General features: G+C 45.7%; 1 protein-coding gene across 1 annotated transcript in view; it reads right to left on the bottom strand.

Moving 5' to 3' along the window:
• The window catches only part of CLSTN2 (calsyntenin 2), a 511,540-nt gene that overhangs the window by 12,130 nt on the left and 479,604 nt on the right, over window positions 1-19,806 (bottom strand). Inside the window, exons 10-11 of the mRNA XM_024769029.1 lie at window positions 7,340-7,506; window positions 208-356 (exon numbers count right to left, since the gene is read on the bottom strand). Of these exons, the coding sequence (XP_024624797.1) occupies window positions 208-356; window positions 7,340-7,506 (316 nt within the window). The remainder of the gene's footprint in view (window positions 1-207; window positions 357-7,339; window positions 7,507-19,806) is intronic.

Raw genomic sequence — 19,806 nt, 5'->3', positions numbered from 1 at the left:
AAACTAACAAAACATTGTGTGTCAACTATATTTCACTTAAAAATAAAACAACAAAAAGAGAACACAGATCCATTGGGGTGTCCTCATAGGGAGAGCAGAGAAGCTGCCAATAGTTGAAGAGAGGTGAATCCTGTTTTATGAGAGAACATTCCCAGGGACCATCCCCGATGCCTTGGCTGAGCCCCAGGCTGCCCAGCGTCCACTCACTGGACCTTGGAAGAGACTTTCAGGCGCCGCACACCCACGGTTGGGAACTGCCTGGAGTTGATGTAGGAGACCTTCTGGAGGGCACGGTTGATGTTCCCAATGTCGTCACCTTCCATCACCAGGACAGACTGCGAGGGGTTGAAATGATACTGGAAGACAGAAAGCAGTATCACAGGTGAGAATGATCAACCATGTACCCAGTCTCACGGAGACACCCTCCATCTCCATGCAAAGGCCACTAAGGCCCACGCAGGTGTCTCCAGAGCATGTGCAAGTGCAGGAGCTGTGTGCACAGGTAACTGTTTTAACCCCTCAAGCAATCCCTGCTGCCCTCTGGTGGGCTTCGGGACCCTCCTCTGTAAGATTCCCCGTGGACTGTAAACTCCTGGTAATACCACCGGGAGCCACAGGATGGATTCTGAAATCCCAGACACAGTGCTCTTGGGGCCCAGCCTTTGGTGGGCTCATGCTCTGGGCTACTATGGGGTCCCTCCCAGAAACTTTCAGCTCTTGGACTGCCACCCCCTCAGCTCATAGCCCGGAAACCTGGGGCTTTTGTTCCTTTTGCCGTCTTCACTTTGGCCTTGAAATGCTCCCCCATTCACCCTGCACTCCACCTCCTGACCCATGTCTCATCTTTTTAGTTTCCAACCTTAAAGTTCATTTTTAAGTTAATGGCCTTCCTTCTCTCTTAGATCCGATTCTTGGTCTTGCCTTCTAGGTGCTAAACCCTGGTTTCCCATGAGTTTTAATCACTTGCTGTTTACACGCCTGCCAGCTGCCCTAGGTTTGTTATCTATCTTTCTATTCTATCCTGGGTCCCTGGTATCCCACGCTGGGTGAAGGCCCAGGGACTACGATGCTCCCCACTGAGTCACTTGGGTCCTCAAACCAGATAAAGTAGATCCAGACTTGCCTTTTCCGTGGTGTTCCCAGCAGTTACTCTTCTTTTAATGGAGCATGGAGCATGTATATTCAAATACATATATGTGCTAAGTGAAAGTGTCCATCTTATTCCTATCTCCTATCCAACCAATTTCCTCAACCTTATCCCACAGGTGATCACTGTTCCATTAATTTCTTAGTGACAAATTGCATTATTGTTCAAAATTAGTTGTTTCCCCTCCCAGTGAGATGCTTATACAAGCCTGTTAACAGGCTTGATCATGTGATTTATGGTACTCTTCCATACAGGATATACATTTTTGTCCTGTTGCACTCAATAGTGGTCATGTGACTTGCTTTGGCCAACAAAAAGTGGGCAGAAGTATTGTTTGGTTCACACCCAGATGGTAGATTTCACAGCCAGTTAATTCGTGGTGCCATGTCCCTCTCCCTCTGCCATGAAATCTGCAAAGTTCCCTAATGGTCTATCAGCCTGGGTCTCACAGTGAGGGGGGCAGAGCTGCAGCCAGTCTTTAATGGGCATGAAGTGCACACCATAAAAAAAAAATTGCTGTATAATTCACTGAAATTTTAGTCACTTGTTACTGCAACATAACCTAGCGTATCCTGACAGTTATACTTAAGCATTTTATGAATATATAATCAATGAATAGAGATTCCCATTTTTCTCCTTTCTTACACCAAAGGTAGCTTGTTACATACTATACTGTACTTTGCTTTTTTCACTTAGCTTTTGTCTTGGAGATCTTTTATTTTTTTTTAAGTTGTTTAATATTATTTAATATTAAATAATTTACTTAACCAGTCTCCTAATACGAACATTGGGTTATTTCCAGTCTTATACTAATAATGGCACAATGAATAATCTTATATATATAACATTTCCTAAGTGTGTAAATATATCTGTAGTATAAATCCCTACAAGGGAAATTGCTAGGTCAAAGAGTATATACAGTTTAAATTTTGACAAATGTTGCAAATTTTCCATTGCTAGGGATTATACCAATATGCTCTCCCTCTCGTAGCATATGAGAATGTTCTTCCAAAACCTCAACAGAGCGTGCTGTCAAACTTGGGACTTTTGCCAATCTGATAGGTGATAAATACTATCTTAGTGTAGTTTTATTTTGCATTACTCTTTCCATGAAGTAGATTGAGTATGTTTTCAAGCTTTTAAGGGAAAATCTGTCTATATTAGCTTTTCCCTGATATGACTCGGATTTCTTTACAAGAGTTCCTGTTCTGTGTCCGGACCCTATCAGGAGGTAGTCATCTCATGAGTACTGTGGTGCCATTGTCCCGCATAATAAGCCCCTTGCATTGTGACCCCCAGCCAACTGATAGCTCAGTCTTTGTCTCTTTCAACTATCCTGTGATTGTTTCATTGTTACCTCCTCCTTGAAGCCTCCCCAGCTTCCCTCACTTAGGGAGCTCACTGAGGACAGGGGCTCCGACCATTATCCCCGAATCTCAGAACCTTGTCCTAGTGCCCTGGAAGCCCCTGTTAGATGAATGAGTGAATGGTCCCCCGCTGCCCTCACTGTTCTTCTCTCCCTATGATCCAGTTTCCTCCTGTCCTCAAAGCCCTGAGCAGGGTCTCTCTGAGCTGCGACGTTTGGTGACAAGCACTGTTCCCTATGCTGGATTCAGGAGCCCCTGGGCATATGCACAGGTGGCGCTACAGTCGGCCTCTTGTTGGTCTCTCTCTTGCTGGGCCTGACTCACTAGCTTAGCGTGCTCAGCCGTGGAGATGCCACATGCTGGTGAATCATCAATAGTTCTGAGTGTTTTACAGATCATCCATTTCTCATTTGAGCAGATTGAAAGTCATTCTTCTAAATATACCACTTAAGTTTCCATGTATTTTGCACTCTCCCCGTCCCTGCCAACCCCTGCTATAGCAGTCTTTTGGTGCTTTTGCTATCTGTCTGTCTGTGTGCCCCCCACCAGCAGACTGTGAGCACCTCGAGGGCAAGGTCCACTGACTTTTTTCAGCATCTAGAGACAAGATGATGCCCCCTGCAGAAAAGGCCAATCTCTGAGCCGTGCATGAGGGCTGAACAGGAAAATCAAGCAATTCATCCAGGAGGATGGACTGGGCAGCAGCCCCTGGCATCAGCAGAGGGCACTCCCACTGAAGCCTCCTAGGGAGAGGACAGGTTAGGGAATGTGTTGGATCTCTAGTGAATACCCAAGTCTGGCTGCCAGAGCACCCCAAAGACTGCCACAGGGCTTGAGGTGGGCACTGGCTAGCCATCAACACGGTTCTTGCAGGATCAATAAAACCCTCCACTAGAATAGGTCTTGCTTGTATGTTTGTGTTGTCTTTCGTGGCATGACTGAGGGTCGCTCTCTGGTTTTGCGAGACACAGGATGGTATTGGCATTTCCACAGGGGCAGGAGATGGCTTCCTGGGGACCTAGCAAAAGGTGACAGCACTCACTCTCCCTGGAAAGCTGGGCTGTAGCCACAGTGGTTCCTTTCTTTGAACCAAGAAGCGGTTAGACAGATGGTCTTAGCAGAATGGTGAGCTGTCCTGGAGGGTCAGGCTGGGACATCGGTGAAGTCCCTGCCGAAAGCCCTGGCCTGTTCTTTGAGGACAGGCTGGCTGTGGCCCTCCAGGCACCTCGCCTTCCCTGCCAGCTCCTCTGGGCTGGGACAGATGAAGATTCCCTGCAATAGAGGCTCTTCTGTTGCAACTGTCACCCAGGATTACGTTTCAAAAGAAGCTGGGGCATCAGCAATGCCAAGTGCAAGATCAGCCCAGCAGGAGAAGGGAACTGTGATATGTTGAGAGCCTAGTTATGAGGTTTTCTAGGGGAGATCTGTATCTATATCTATATCTATATCTATATCTATATATCTCATCTGTAAGTGTGTCTTTGCTATATCTGATATATAAATATATGTAAGGATATATAAAAAATATGTTATTCAATTCTTACATCACTACAAAATAATACTAAGTCCATTTTACACACAAGGAAATTGGGGCTTAAAGGATTAAAGTACCTTGCCCAAGGTCACCCAGGTCATGAATATCCATACTGTGCTTTGAACCTAGGAGGGTTTTGTCCCAAAGTTCTTGCTTTTTCCCACTCTTCCACACTAGAGATGACAATTTGGCAGGGATGACGCTATGAAAATCAAAAGTGTGTATTCTTCAGGAATGTGGCGATTCCACAGTGTCTCATATGGATACATAACAACAACCACCTTGATCATGTGATGACTCCAGACATGCTGGAGAAATAGCTGGAAATATGCATGATCCAGGGGAAAACAAGTGAGACGAGGAACCCATGTGGGACCCTGTGAGTAGATGGGATGTTTTCTTAATGATGGCAGGACTAGCCAGAGGGGAGGGAGGAGGCCAGGAGCCAGTAGAGAAAGTACTAGTCATTATTCAAAAAAGAAATGAGGGACGAAGGAGGAAAGGCAGGTTGGAAGCAGTTTTAATAATTTTCAAGAATGCCTTCTAATCTGAGTCTTGTGGCGGAAAGAGCCTAGACTTATTTTGGCCAAGTCCCTGAGCCCCAACCTCCTTATTTCTGAAATGGGGTCATAATATTTAATTTGTTGTGAGGAGTATGGATAATGAGCTTAAAATAGCCCCCAGTGGGTGCACCGCAACGTGTGTGTTATCATTAACTTCTCATACAGTGAACTAGTTCTAGCCCGCCGCGCCCTAAGGATGGGAAAGGATCGTTTGCAGGGACTGGTTCTGAGCAGGTGGTATTCTAAAAAGTCAGATGAGCCCCCTCCACTCCCCACAGCTCTAGGTGCCACTTCATTTAGCACTTCCTCTTTCACAGGCTAGGACTGCTGTGTAGGAATTGCTATGGTTCTTAATTTATAGTGCTAAGAATGTGTGGCTTTTAAGTCCAGCATCTTTGGTTTATTTGTTCTGTGGTGCTTGGAATCCTGCAACTGTGGCCCCGTGGGATGGTCTAGAGCAGAGAAGATCCACGCAGAGGCAGGGAGCAGATCCAGAATCAGAGAGGGGACAGATTCTGGATCTGTTGGAGGACAGATTTCACTGGCTTGACAAAACACTGAGGGAACAATACAAACAGTAGACCAAGGATCAGACCCCAGGCTCTGCCTGTGAGGATATCTGTATGAAATGTGCCACGAGGGGCTTGCCTGGGCCAGCTGCCATGAAATTGACAGGTGGAATGCTGGCCTTTGCAGTACAGGTGGTCTTGTGAGTTTCCTTCAGACAGGTGATTAGCTATTGAGAGCACCTGTGTGTATGTGTTTCATGCATTTTAAACAATGTTCTGGAAGGTCATTCATGCTTTACCCTGCTTGTGTACTCCTCCCATCTTCCCCCTCTGACCAGGGCTCCAGGGTGAGCATTCTGAACCCCACGCCTGTCCAGATCATGCTCCCGTGCTTGGAGCCCTTCAATGGTTGCTTGTTGCCAACAGAAAAAAAAAAGTAAACACCAGACATTAACAAGGCCCCATGACCCGGCCTCTGCCTACCTCTCTGGTCCCGCTTTCTAGCTTGCCTCCTGCCATTTGGGCACTCGTAACACTGGCTTTCTGCCTAGAGTGACCGCCCTGCCCTCTCCCTTGCCACCCACTGCCTGCCTCTCTCCTGGTTGGTTCTTACCCGTCCTAAACAATACGCTCAGACTTCACCTCCTCCAAGGAGCCTTCCCTCCCTGCTGTTGCTCCCTGTTCTGAAGCTCTGGAGCAGAACTGCCTGGGATCACATTCTGGCTCTGCTCCTGACTCACTCTGGGATGCCTGGCAACTTTCCTTTCTCTTCCAGGCCTCCATTCCTCATGTGCAAAATGGGAAGATTCATGGTACATTTATCATAGGTGGTTCTGGGGCTTACGTGAGTTAAACCCATAAAGGTTTTAGAACACTGCCTGGTACCCAGGAGACCCTCAGTAAATGTCGGTGCTCATAATCATTGGAGCACCGGATTACAGGTGTCTGCTTGGGCCATTGAGTGCCCCAAAGACAATAATCTTGGAACATTCATTTTCGTGTCCCTCTCCGCGGCCCAGACCAAATTATACGGGTGTCCGCGGAATGTTTGCTGAAGTGACTGCAACGTGAAGTCGAGGCATGATTTGCCCAGATCACTGGTCCCTCCAAGGCCAGCCCAAGTCAGAGCCCCGCAAGCAGTCGGCCACTGAGAGTGTAAATGAGAGGGCCCTCTGTTGGAGGGGTGACCCCTGTCCAGGAGACGCAGGCCTGGGGTGGGGAGGCTGGGCAGCTCCATGGGCAGTGCTGAGTGGGGACGGATGGGAGGTGGCGGGAAACCTCTGTTCTGGTCACTTCCTCCTTGGGACACCTTCACAGCCGCTGGGGCCTCATGGGGCTGTCCTGTGTCTCTGGAGACAGAGGGTGGGCCGCCCTCACTCCCAGAGAGGAGGCCAAGGGGCTGTCTGCTGTCACTGGGGTCCGCTATGATGGAGCGGGGGCTGTGAGGATATCTACCCTGCTCTTTGCTCAGGACCCCGAGGCCTGATGCGGGCAGGTGCTCCTCGGTCCAGGTGAGGCCAGATCTATCCCCGCCCATCGTGGGCGGGGAGGTGCTTGATGAGGACAGTCAGCCACATCCTGCGCCCCTCAGGAGGAGCTTTTCTCAAAATGCAGCTTGGATTCCCTTGGATCGTTTGAAGAGTTTTATGTTGTATGGATGACGAAATTGTGAATCTGTTCATATTCCCTTTGGCAGCCAGACATTGCCTGGAGCCCAATCCGGGCCTCAACTTAACAACATAAGACCCAGTGACCTCTGCATCTGCTTTCTAATTCCACCCACCCCGGGGTGACCTTCCTTTGTAATTAGTAGTTTCCGTGGTCCAAACTTGTAATCCTACTTTTCTGTATTTCTGAAAGTTATGCTTGCGTAACTGCTCCCTCAGTTCCTTTGGGCAAATAAACAACAGAGCAACCCACAGACCCAGGAAACAATGAAATATAGCAACTCCCTCCAGGTAGACATTGAACGTGTGCCTGCTTTTATGCACTGAACTGATTGCACTCGAGGGCTTCATCTAGGAATTTCAGGAGACGGCACAGAGTCTGTTGTGCGGTCACGGTCACCGATCTCCCTGCTGTGGCAGCACCTTTGCCATGGTACCAGCTCGGTGTGACGTGGCAGGAAATGACTCCGCGTCCAGGATTGCACTGGTGTTTAACAGCCTCTGCCTCACAAAGCACCGTCTCACCGGGAGCGATGCTGGCTCCTTCCTTACCTTTATTCCTTGGCCCAGGCTTTCCAGGGAATTGATATCCAGCCCTTCCTTGCAGGCCTGCAGGCAGGAAACCACCTTCTGACTGTCCATTTTGCCAGGGCGGATGGTGAGACTGGCCAGGCTGCCGTGGAAGAATTGAGCAAAGCGAGGCTTGGTGACTTCTCCTCCTAAAAGATAAAGAAGCATCGTTATTTGCCCTGCGGACATTGGGTAGGAAACCTCACTTCAAGGCTCCATCTGGCTGGGGAGCCAAGAACACAGTGGCTGCATCCCCTAAACCCGAGCTTTTCCTTCCAAGTGGTGAGCGCAGAGTTGTGAAGCCCGAGTCTCGAGAGGATGTCATTGGCCGCCAAGACCTTGGCACTCCTCCAGGTGCACCTATTTAGGAATCTGGAATTCCTGAATTGAAAACATTTACTTTCAGAGGCACGGGATGTCTTAAAAGACGGGAAGGGCCTACAGAGTAAAAGTAGGAGAGGGAGAATCTACCAGTGATGAAAGACGCGCCGTGTGCCAGGCTGTGTGCTGGGGACTTCCCCTGAGTGAGCCTGCAAAGAAGGGATCATTGTTTCCAACTGATGGATGAAGAACCCTGGGACTCAGAAAGGTTGAGGGACTTGCCCCAGGACACACAGCTAAATGCTGGAGCTGGGACTCTAGTGGTGTATGTGACTGCAGAGCTGGTATTTGCTCTCCTGTATTCATTCCACAGAGAGGCTGGCATGCGATTGAGGGGTCCTAGGAGCCCCATGACCCTGGGTTCTGGCTGTCTCACAGTGAGTTGAACAGTGAGTTGATTTCACATCAGCTCCGATCCAGGTTCTCTGGCATATAAGGGCTTCCTTGATTCTGTTCTACCTCGGACCTTCTTCTCGTCACCCAAGAGTTTTTTTTACTGTTCCCTCTACTGGTTATGCTGAGTCCTGTCTGAGCCCAGGTCGGCTCTTCTGCATGTGAAATTGATCAACGCGGCTTGTGTTGCAAAGGCAGCCTGGAAGCCACCTCTTGTCATTTTCCTCCCTCGTTTCCTTAAAATAAAAGCCCCCCTAAGGTCCATTGGAAGCCTCACCTCCTCCACGAAGTCCTCCCCACCGACTTCACTGAGCACAGACCCCTTCCATCCCTGGGCAGCTTAAGTCAATGATCTTAGTCTGGATCTTGCATTTCTGTTTGTTCAGAGAGGTAGCTGAATGTACAGGAAAGGTGGATCTGGGTGGAAATCCAGCTTTGCCAATTCCCTGAGGAGGTTCTCTTGCCTCTCTGAGCCTCCACTTGCTTGTAGGGGATGTTGCTGGGTTTTGCCTCCTGATTCTCCTGCGCTGTCTCAGCCGTGGCCCCCATCCGTGTGCTCCATGAGAAACCTCCTTGTGGACAGCTTTCCCCAGCATCTGGAGGGCAGGTTTCTGGAAGGTTCTGCCAGGGTAACACCACAGCGATTTCTCTACCCTTCAGTGAGCCACGCTGTGTCAGCCAAGTCTGGAGCTCTGCCTGGGTGGCAGAGGGCTCTCCACAGGGTGCTCTTTTTCAGCCCCAGGGAGGGTGGGTGTCCTGATATCTGCATTCCTATAGCCTTCAGAGTTCTCTCTACTTAGCAGCTAATCCTTCCTTATTCTAATACGCTGTTATAGTTAATAATTTTTTATATTTCCTTGTTGAAATTACTGTGTGGTTTCTCTCTCCTGGCTGGGTCCAGACTGATACACCCTCTAGGTTTGCACACATACATTTGCTCACACCCGTCCCTCTCACACTGAGAGGCCACCTCCAGACTGCTCAGATCAGGCAGATCCCACTGGTTCTTCAAGGCCCCTTAGGCCCCCTGCCTACCTTGTGCTCTCCCTGCTCTGAGCCTGGAACACAATAGTTCATTTGAATGCAACCTCACAGCTCAGCATTGTTAGTTAATGTATGCGTGCTTTATGTCTTCAATAGCCTATAAGGGGTGGTTCTTGACTTCGGCTACACATTTTAATCACCTGGGGATATTTATTTATTTATTATTTTTATTTTTTGCGGTACACGGGCCTCTCACTGCTGTGGCCTCTCCCGTTGCGGAGCACAGGCTCCGGACGCGCAGGCTCAGCGGCCATGGCTCACGGGCCCAGCCGCTCCGCGGCATGTGGGATCCTCCCGGACCGGGGCACGAACCCGTGTCCCCTGCATCGGCAGGCGGACTCTCAACCACTGCGCCACCAGGGTAGCCCCCACCTGGGGATATTTAAAAAGATAAACTGACCGTGGTGAGGGGTCCCACCCCCAGAGATTGTGACCTAACTGGTGTGGGGAGTTTTTTTAAAAATTGAAGTATAGTTGATTTACAGCGTTGTGCTAGTTTCAGTTATATGGCACAGGTTCTTTTCCCCTATAAGTTATTACAAAATATTGACTATAGTGTAGTTCCCTGTGTGACACAGTAGGTCCTTGTCGGTGTCCTGTTTTCTATATAGCGGTGTGCATGTGTGAATCCCAGCCTTCTATTTATCCCTCAGCCCTGTTCTTTCCCCTTTGGTAACCATAAGTTTGTTTTCTATGCTGTGAATCTCTTTCTGTTTTGTAAATAAGTTCATTTGTATCTATTTTTTTTTTAGATTCCACACATAAGTGATTTTATAATATGATATTTGTCTTTGTCTGACTTACTTCACTTAGTAAGATCATCTCTAGGTCCACTCATATTCCTGCAAATGGCATTGTTTCATTCTTTTTGATGGCTGAGTAATAGTCCACTCTGTATATATACCACATCTTCTCTATCCATTCCTCTGTCTATCTCTTTCAGGTGAATCAAACATGAAGTCAAGGTTAAGAACCAGTGGGCTATACACTTCTCTTTTTTTTTTTTTTTTTTTTTGCGGTACGCGGGCCTCTCACTGTTGTGGCCTCTCCCGTTGCGGAGCACAGGCTCCGGACGCACAGGCTCAGCGGTCATGGCTCATGGGCCCAGCCGCTCCACAGCATGTGGGATCTTCCTGGACTGGGGCATGAACCCTCATCCCCTGTATCAGCAGGCGGATCCCCAGCCACTGTGCCACCAGGGAAGCCCTACTATACACTTCTTGAGGCCAGGCTTCTGCATACTCCTTGAGTCAGCTCTCTCCTTTATGCCACCCACAGGCTTACTCTAGCCCCTCTCCATACGCTGCTGGAACTAATTGTTTAAGTCTGTCTCCTGGATGGCAGGGAATACTCATGCAGGATTCATTGTAATGAAGACAATACTGAACAGGTATTGGGGCTGAGGGCTGCCCCAGGCACTTGCACAAGTTGGCTCATTTATCCCTCTCGATAACATGGGCCCCTGTCCCTGTGTCATCAAACACCTTGCACCCTGCCTGGCACATAGCAGACACTTCATAATTGTTTGCTGAATTGAAGAAGATGGTCCAGCAGAGTTGTAGACCTGTGGTGCCTCTCCAGCATCCATCTCACTCCTGTCCTCTTGCAATGGCAGCCCTGAGGTTTGGGGAGTTGACTTGAGTTCCAGGGATGGACTCTGTTTAGTCAAAGGTTATTCCATCTCCATTGCTCCAGGGACAGAATGAGGCCTATACTTGGGACTCCTCATACCAAGATGAAGCCAATCAGCATCTGGCATCCAAAAAGCCATAGGAGTTGGTGTAGGGTTAATCATAAGACCGAATTTAAGCCAGTGAGATGAGCGGAGAAACTGACTGGCAGCCTCTGGGAAAAGAGCTTCCATCTTCTCTCTAGAAAGTTTCTGGAACCTGCTCTTACTCTCTTTCCCTGGAGATCATTACGTGAAGGTAGAAGGCTGAGAGCGGCTGCAGCCATCCCGCAAGCAGACCAGGGACAACCAAGGCAATTCCTGGAGGGGGCGGAGCCAGGAGAGCAGAGCAGGCTGAGCAAACCCTGAGCAGACCTCCTCACTGCTTTACCACAGCTGTGGCAGCCAATCATCCATCTTTACAGCTTAAGCTGCTTTAACTCAGACCGTTGTTACTTGATACCCAGAGCATCTTCACATTGGAAATGAAAGGAGAAGCCTCTATTGAAGTGATCAGTCCACAGATTTGGCTTTGAGGGATGACCTGAGGTGGCCATGGCTTTGGGTATGGGGGAGCCAATGTAGGGTCTTTGGATTTAGGCCCTCGAAGACCTCATGGATACGGCGCTCCTCACAGCCATTAGCATGTCCCTACCCTAGGAAAGGGACACTTCTGTTGACCTGCAGGAAGAAGGGTGTGAGCCTGGGTCTGAATGGTAGAGCTGCCACTCTCCAAGGCATCCAGGTGGTCATCCCTTCCCCGCCTTGTCCGCTACTTGGAGCAGCAGATCCAACAACAACTGTCAATGACTGGCATGAATTATGTGCCCAATGCTGTTGAATCTTCATCAAACTCTTGGGAGGTAGGTACTTATTCTTTTTTATTTATTTTTGTACATCTTTACTGAAGTATAATTGCTTTACAATGTTGTGTTAGTTTCTGCTGTATAACAAAGTGAATCAGGTATGTGTATACATATATCCCCATATCCTCTCCCTCTTGCACCTCCCTCCCACCCTCCCTATCCCACCCCTCTAGGTGGACACAAAGCACCGAGCTGATCTCCCTGTGCTATGGGGCTGCTTCCCACTAGCTATCTCTTTTACGTTTGGTAGTGTATATATGTCCATGTCACTCTCTCACTTTGTCACAGCTTACCCTTCCCCCTCCCCGTATCCTCAAGCCCATTCTCTCTAGGTTCGTATCTTTATTCCTGTCCTGTCCCTAGGTTCTTCATGACCATTTTTTTGCTTGTTTTTTAGATTCCATATATACGTGTTAGCATACGGTATTTGTTTTTCTCTTTCTGACTTACTTCACTCTGTATGACAGACTCTAGGTCCATCCACCTCACTACAAATAACTCAGTTTCGTTTCTTTTTATGGCTGAGTAATATTCCATTGTATATATGTGCCACATCTTCTTTATCCATTCATCTGTCGATGGACACTTAGGTTGCTTCCATTTCCTGCCTATTGTAAATACAGCTGCAATGAACATATTGGTACATGACTCTTTTTGTTAGTTCTGTGAAAAATGCCAGTGATAGTTTGATAGGGATTGCATTGAATCTGTAGATTGCTTTGGGTAGAAGAGTCGTTTTCACAATGTTGATTTTTCCAATCCAAGAACATGTTATATCTCTCCATCTGTTTGTATCATCTTTAATCACTTTCATCAGTGTCTTATAATTTTCTGCATGCAGGTCTTCTGTCTCCTTAGGTAGGTTTATTCCTAGATATTATATTCTTTTTGTTGCAGTGGTAAATGGGAGTGTTTTCTTAATTTCACTTTCAGATTTTTCATCATTAGTGTATCGGAATGCAGGAGAATTCTGTGCATTTATTTTGTATCCTGCTACTTTACCAAATTCATTGATTAGCTCTAGTAGTTTTCTGGTAGCATCTTTAGGATTCTCTATGTATAGTATCATGTCATCTGCAAACAGTGACAGCTTTACTTCTTCTTTTCCGATTTGGATTCCTTTTATTTCTTTTTCTTCTCTGATTGCTGTGGCTAAAACTTCCAAAACTATGTTGAATAAGAGTGGTGAGAGTGGGCAACCTTGTCTTGTTCCTGATCTTAGTGGAAATGCTTTCAGTTTTTCACCATTGAGGACGATGTTGGCTGTGGGTTTGTCATATATGGCCTTTATTATGTTGAGGTAAGTTCCCTCTATGCCTACTTTCTGCAGGGTTTTTCTCATAAATGGGTGTTTAATTTTGTGAAAAGCTTTCTCTGGATCTATTGAGATGATCATATGGTTTTCCTCCTTCAACTTGTTAATATGGTTTATCACATTGATTGATTTGCGTATATTGAAGAATCCTTGCATTCCTGGGATAAACCCCACTTGATCATGGTGTATGATCCTTTTAATGTGCTGTTGGATTCTGTTTGCTAGTATTTTGTTGAGGATTTTTGCATCTATGTTCATCAGTGATATTGGCCTGTAGTTTTCTTTCTTTGTGACATCTTTGGTTTTGGTATCAGAGTGATGGTGGCCTTGTAGAATGAGTTTGGGAGCGTTCTTCCCGCCACTGTATTGTGGAAGAGTTTGAGAAGGATAGGTGTTAGCTCTTCTCTAAATGTTTGATAGAATTCACCTGTGAAGCCATCTGGTCCTGGGCGTTTGTTGGAAGATTTTTAATCACAGTTTCAATTTCAGTGCTTGTGATTTGTCTGTTCATTTTTTCTATTTCTTCCTGGTTCAGTCTCAGAAGGTTGTGCATTTCTAAGAATTTGCCCATTTCTTCCAGGTTGTCCATTTTATTGGCATATAGTTGCTTGTAGTAATCCCTCATGATCCTTTGTATTTCTGCAGTGTCGGTTGTTACTTCTCCTTTTTCATTTCTAATTCTATTGATTTGAGTCTTCTCCCTTTTTTTCTTGATGAGTCTGGCTAATGTTTTATCAATTTTGTTTATCTTCTCAATGAAACAGCTTTTAGTTTTATTGATCTTTGCTATCATTTCCTTCATTTCTTTTTATTTATTTTTGATCTGATCTTTATGATTTCTTTCCTCTGCTACCTTTGGGGTTTTTTTGTTCTTCTTTCTCTAATTGCTTTAGGTGTAAGGTTAGGTTGTTTATTTGAGATGTTTCTTGTTTCTTAAGGTAGGATTTTATTGCTATAAACTTCTCTGTTAGAACTGCTTTTGCTGCATCCCATAGGTTTTGGGTCGTTGTGTTTTCATTGTCATTTGTTTCTAGGTATTTTCATTTCTTTTTATGGCTGAGTAATATTCCATTGTATATATGTGCCACATCTTCTTTATCCATTCATCTGTCGATGGACACTTAGGTTGCTTCCATTTCCTGGCTATTGTAAGCAGAGCTGCAATGAATACTGTGGTACACGACTCTTTTTGAATTATGTTTTTCTCAGAGTATATGCCCAGCAGTGGGATTGCTGGGTCATATAGTAATTCTATTTTTAGTTTTGTTTTTTTTTTGGCGGTACGTGGGTGTGGGATTGCTGGGTCATATAGTAATTCTATTTTTAGTTTTGTTTTTTTTTTTGGCGGTACGTGGGCCTATTACTGTTGTGGCCTCTCCCATTGCGGAGCACAGGCTCTGGACGCGCAGGCTCAGTGGCCATGGCTCACGGGCCTAGCCACTCCGTGGCATGTGGGATATTCCTGGACCGGGGCACGCACCCATGTCCCCTGCATCGGCAGGTGGACTCTCAACCACTGCACCACCAGGGAAGCCCCCTATTTTTAATTTTTTAAGGAATCTCCATACTGTTCTCTATAGTGGCTGTATCAATTTACATTCCCACCAACAGTGCAGGAGGGTACCCTTTTCTCCACACCCTCTCCAGCATTTATTGTTTGTAGACTTTTTCATGATGGCCATTCTGACTGGTGTGAGGTGATATCTCATTGTAGTTTTGATTTGCATTTCTCTAATGATTAATGATGTTGAGCATCCTTTGATGTGTTTGTTAGCAATCTGTATATCATTTTTGGAGAAATGTCTATTTAGGTCCTCCGCCCATTTTTAGATTGGGTTGTTTGTTTTTTTTCATATTGAGCTGTATTAGCTGCTTGTATATTTTGGAGATTAATCATTTGTCAGTTGCTTCGTTTGCAAATATTTTCTCGCATTCTGAGGGCTGTCATTTCGTTTTGTTTATGGGTTCCTTTGCTGTGCAAAAAGCTTTGAAGTTTCATTAGGTCCCATTTGTTTATATTTGTTTTTATTTCCATTTCTCTAGGAGGTGGGTCAAAAAGTATCTTGCTGTGATTTATGTCATAGGGTGTTCTGCCTATGTTTTCCTCTAAGAGTTTTATAATATCTGGCTTTACATTTAGGTCTTTAATCCATTTTGAGTTTATTTTTGTGTACGGTGTTAGGAAGTGTTCTAATTTCATTCTTTTACATGTAGCTCTCCAGTTTTCCCAGCACTACTTATGAAGAGGCTGTCTTTTCTCCATTGTATATCCTTGCCTCCTTTGTCAAAGATAAGGTGACCATATTTTTGTGGGTTTATCTCTGGGCTCTCTATCCTGTTCCATTGATCTATATTTCTGTTTTTGTGCCAGTACCATACTGTCTTGATTACTGTAGCTTTGTAGTATACTCTGAAGTTGGGGAGCTGGATTCCTCTGGTAGGTACTTATTCTATAGTTACAGAGGAAATTGGGGTTATAGGAGAAAGTGGCCAAGGGCACATGAGCAGGAATTGGTGAAATGTGGGCTCTAGAGAGTGAGTACATCCATCTGTGCTCAGGACTAACTGTGCAAACTAGTGGTACTGGGCAGCCCAGTCTAGAATGTGGCTTGGAGAGAGCCGCTGTGGTCTGCCATCCAGGCCCCCTCAACTTCTCACTCAGCAGCTCCATCCTTAAAGACCACACTGTGTGACTCTCCTGGTTGCCAAGACATCTTCCTACATGGTATTTTCGTTCAGCAAAACATCCATATTTCCTATTTTTGACTCAAGAATCCCAGATCTGTGATGCACTCTATTTATTAGTGATGCAGCTCCAGGAATGCAATTCTATTAGCATTTTGCAATAGGAGGCCAGCAAAAATTGGAAATATATTTGCACTCAGAGGTGGTTGTGATGTAGGATTTTAAAAAAATAATGGCTACATTGAAAAATCACTTTCTATTTAATATCTAGGGTGTCTGCACACACCACATGGCTCCCCTGCTAACATTTAGACATACACATGGTCGTGAATTATTTTAAGAAAAGAAAATAACCTGATTTCTAATACAAAGAACCTTCTCTAAATATTTGCAAACACAATTTTGGATTCCTCAGGTTAGATCTGCACACATTTTTAAAGTGTTTTCTGTTTGCCTAGCCTTCTGTTTGATTCAGTTGATTATAAGATGGGACTGTGTTCCCTAGGAGCTCACATTTATTTGGAAGAATAGACACTGGAAAAGTAAAATAAAAATATGGGTAAATTTCCAGTACAGCAGATGTTCTAAGGCAGTGCATGATTAATTTCCAAACATGTGATTTAGACAATGTGTCCAACAGATCAGAGGGGGATAAAAATAACATCCATGATTTAGTATTAGGTCCCTAAAACATGGCAAATTTCTTTTATCTACTATTTTATTTAATGCTTAAGTGGCAGGATAGTACTTTTGAGATCATAGCCTCTCTTCTTTATTTTTTTCTGAAGCCACAATTTTTAATAAAAAAATTACTCAGCCATAAAAAGAAACGAAATTGAGTTATTTGTAGTGAGGTGGATGGACCTAGAGTCTGTCATACAGAGTGAAGTAAGTCAGAAAGAGAAAAACAAATACCGTATGCTAACACGTATATATGGAATCTAAAAAACAAGCAAAAAAATGGTCATGAAGAACCTAGGGACAGGACAGGAATAAAGATACGAACCTAGTAGAGAATGGGCTTGAGGATACGGGGAGGGGGAAGGGTAAGCTGTGACAAAGTGAGAGAGTGACATGGACATATATACACTACCAAACGTAAAAGAGATAGCTAGTGGGAAGCAGCCCCATAGCACAGGGAGATCAGCTCGGTGCTTTGTGACCACCTAGAGGGGTGGGATAGCGAGACGCAGAGGGAAGAGATATGGGAACATATGTATATGTATAACTGATTCACTTTGTTATAAAGCAGAAGCTAACACACCATTGTAAAGCAATTGTACTCCAATAAAGGTGTAAAAAAAAAAAAAGAATTCCAAATCAAAGCTGGCCTCCTGGGCCATTATGAAGAAATATTTATCAAGTGAATAAGAATATGCCTCTCTTCTCCTGATTTCTCCCATCTTACCCTCCACTTAAACGCACCTCTGCCTTGTGATCATTGCCGCAGGGAGGGTTGTGACGGAGGAAGAGAAGATGGGGCTTGAAGCTGAATCTCTTCCTCATTTTCATTTGCAGAATCCTAAACCTTTAGGAGGGTGGGGAAGATGTGGGTATCTTCAACATCTGGGGAAAAATAGAGGAAGAAAATCTGCCTTCCTCCAGTCTAGGAAATGATACCCCAGACTGGCGGGTGGCAGGGAAGGGGTGGGGGGATAAGATGAAAGAGATGCAGAGTGAGGGCACCTGAGGCCCACCACCTGGGCTGAGCCCTGGAAGGGGTGTGTGATATTGGGAGGGAATGCCAGCCTGGCATATCTGGACAGATGGACCATGGATGGTTTCACAGAGAACATGAGAAGCAGCAGAGGTATTTCTGTGCCCCTAAGTAAGGCAAGGGAATAGAGAGCACTGATGGCCCTAAAGGACCATTAGTGACTGAGGACCAAAGAGATGGGCACTATTTCAGTGGATACCTGCATGGAAAGATGACTGGAGGCCCCTTGACACCCTAGCGCCTTATACAATCCAGCTCCCTGAAATCAGCGAGCACCCTAAGGAAATGGGAGAATTCCAAATTTGCCAAGGTTAAATCTCCTCCAGTCAGATAGAAGAAGGGCTTGAAATGTAACTAAGACGGATGTGGAAAAACTACTTTTCTTTTTGTGAATCCAGATTCTTACCTGCTAAACATACAACTCCTTTTACAGATGGTGTTTTCAAAGCTAGGTAGGTAAATGGCCTAATGCCCTATGGGCAGAAGTTAGTGAAATTCTGATTCAAACTCAGGTCTCGCTTGCCCCTAAGCCTTTGACCTCCACGCCATACAATACATATGGCTGGGAGAGTTCGAGCAACATTTCTTGGAAGATGTCATAATTGGGGTGCTTCAGAAAGATGGGGACAGGTTGGAACTGACACGGGGCTGGGGGAGAATGTCCAATGACACTGGGTTCTGTAGACACTGAATGGTTTCAGAAGCAACTCCCAATGATTTGTGTCAAGTTTGCTGGGAAACACAGTTGTCCTGAAAAATAATAGCATTTGGCAAGTGTGATTTAACGTCACCTGTGTTATTCTGGGTCGGAGTTTGCACTGGGAATGAATTCCCCCTCAGCTTTCTTTCCACTGAGAGGTGAGCCCATCGACTGTTCACGTAGCTTTAGAATCAGCCATGTTCACCTTCCTCTGAGTAAAAGAACTGTGTCGTGTGAAGGTACTAAGTCTCTTCCCCTTGCAAAGCGTATGCGGATGCTGTGATCTTTTTTTTCTTTCTTTTCCTGCTGTTATTCCCACAGCTATTTAGTCTGAGAAACCCATGGAAAGTAGTGGGGGCCACACTCCCTCTTGCTTGAGTTGGAGGCTGCTCTGTGCATGGTTTATTGATGGGGACACTCCTCAATGAACACAATTTCATGGATGGTTGGATATCAATTTTGAGCAATGCAAATGGTGAGACCATCTGAAATCTTGCTTTCTCTCATTTCCTCATTTCAGTGATGGAGACACACACGGAACGCAAAGACTAAGTGAAGTGTGTAATAGACCCCCATAAGCTGCGGTTTTTAAAACTGTCCGTGCAACCCTGGGGGTTGAACTGTAGTTGCAGGGACTTGTGGACAGGGACGCTCTGCCATCAGGGCTGGCCATGACACAGTCTCAGCAGGCTTTCTCTATCCTTTGGTTTTTACGTCTCCCTCCCTCCAGCCTTTCCAGCAAACATTTACATGGCATGTTCTAAGTGAGTGAAACATACGACTTATGGGATGACCACAAAAGTCATTACTCTGGGGTTGGGGACCTAAGTTGATGGAGTTAGAAGGGCCTCATATATCACCCAGGATGGCCCCTCCACTCTCCAGGACCACAGAGGCAAGACACGGTCTTCAGAGACTCAGAGCAGACAAGCAGCAGTAGTGAGGGCCTGGAATTCTCTTCTGATTCCAAACTCAACCCTCCCATTAAACCATAATGCCCGCTGGGCCAGTGGTTATCTTTGGCCTCAGCTTGATTTTCTCTGATCTGTGGGAAATAATGCTCAGGGAGTTTGGGTAAATGGTTTGACCCCAGATTCCAGAATCCTCTGGTCTTCCTTACTTGGCTGTGAAACACCATCTGACTTTACATGTCCCTAGAAGCAGAGGTGATGTAGCAGCATAATTAAGGGTGAGGGCTCTGGGTGGCACAGACCTGGGTGCAAATCCAGGCTCTAGGTGACCTTTCCCAAGGTCCTTATGTTGTCTAAGTCTTAGTTTCCTCATCTGCAAAATGGGGATGATAATCACAGCCACACCATAGGGTTGTTAAACAGAAGACAAGCCAAAGCTGAGTGCAGTGCAGGAACTCAAAATTGGCCACTAGTTCTGGTGACAGCAAGAACCAAGGGACTCTGAAAGGAGTCACGTGAGTTTTCTGTCTCTTTTTTCAGCGGACTTCTCCTGTTTTTTTCTCCCCTCTCTGGTGTGCCTCTCAGAGAAGTTAAAATGACACTGTTTTTACTCTAAGACCCTTGCCAACTTTTCTAATTAATATTACTTTCAGAATAAGATTCAACGTTAAAATTGTAACTCAGTTATACTGTGTTTCCACACGTGAATGCCTGAATTTTAAAGCTGATTTCATCTGTGTTGTCTTTTTTTTTTTTTTTTTTTTTTTT

Source organism: Neophocaena asiaeorientalis, unplaced genomic scaffold, assembly GCF_003031525.2.
Source record: "Neophocaena asiaeorientalis asiaeorientalis breed wild unplaced genomic scaffold, Neophocaena_asiaeorientalis_V1.1 scaffold118, whole genome shotgun sequence".
Taxonomy (NCBI): domain Eukaryota; kingdom Metazoa; phylum Chordata; class Mammalia; order Artiodactyla; family Phocoenidae; genus Neophocaena; species Neophocaena asiaeorientalis.
The sequence above is the reverse complement of the archived record's forward strand: the minus strand, read 5'-3'. Positions and strand labels throughout refer to the sequence as shown.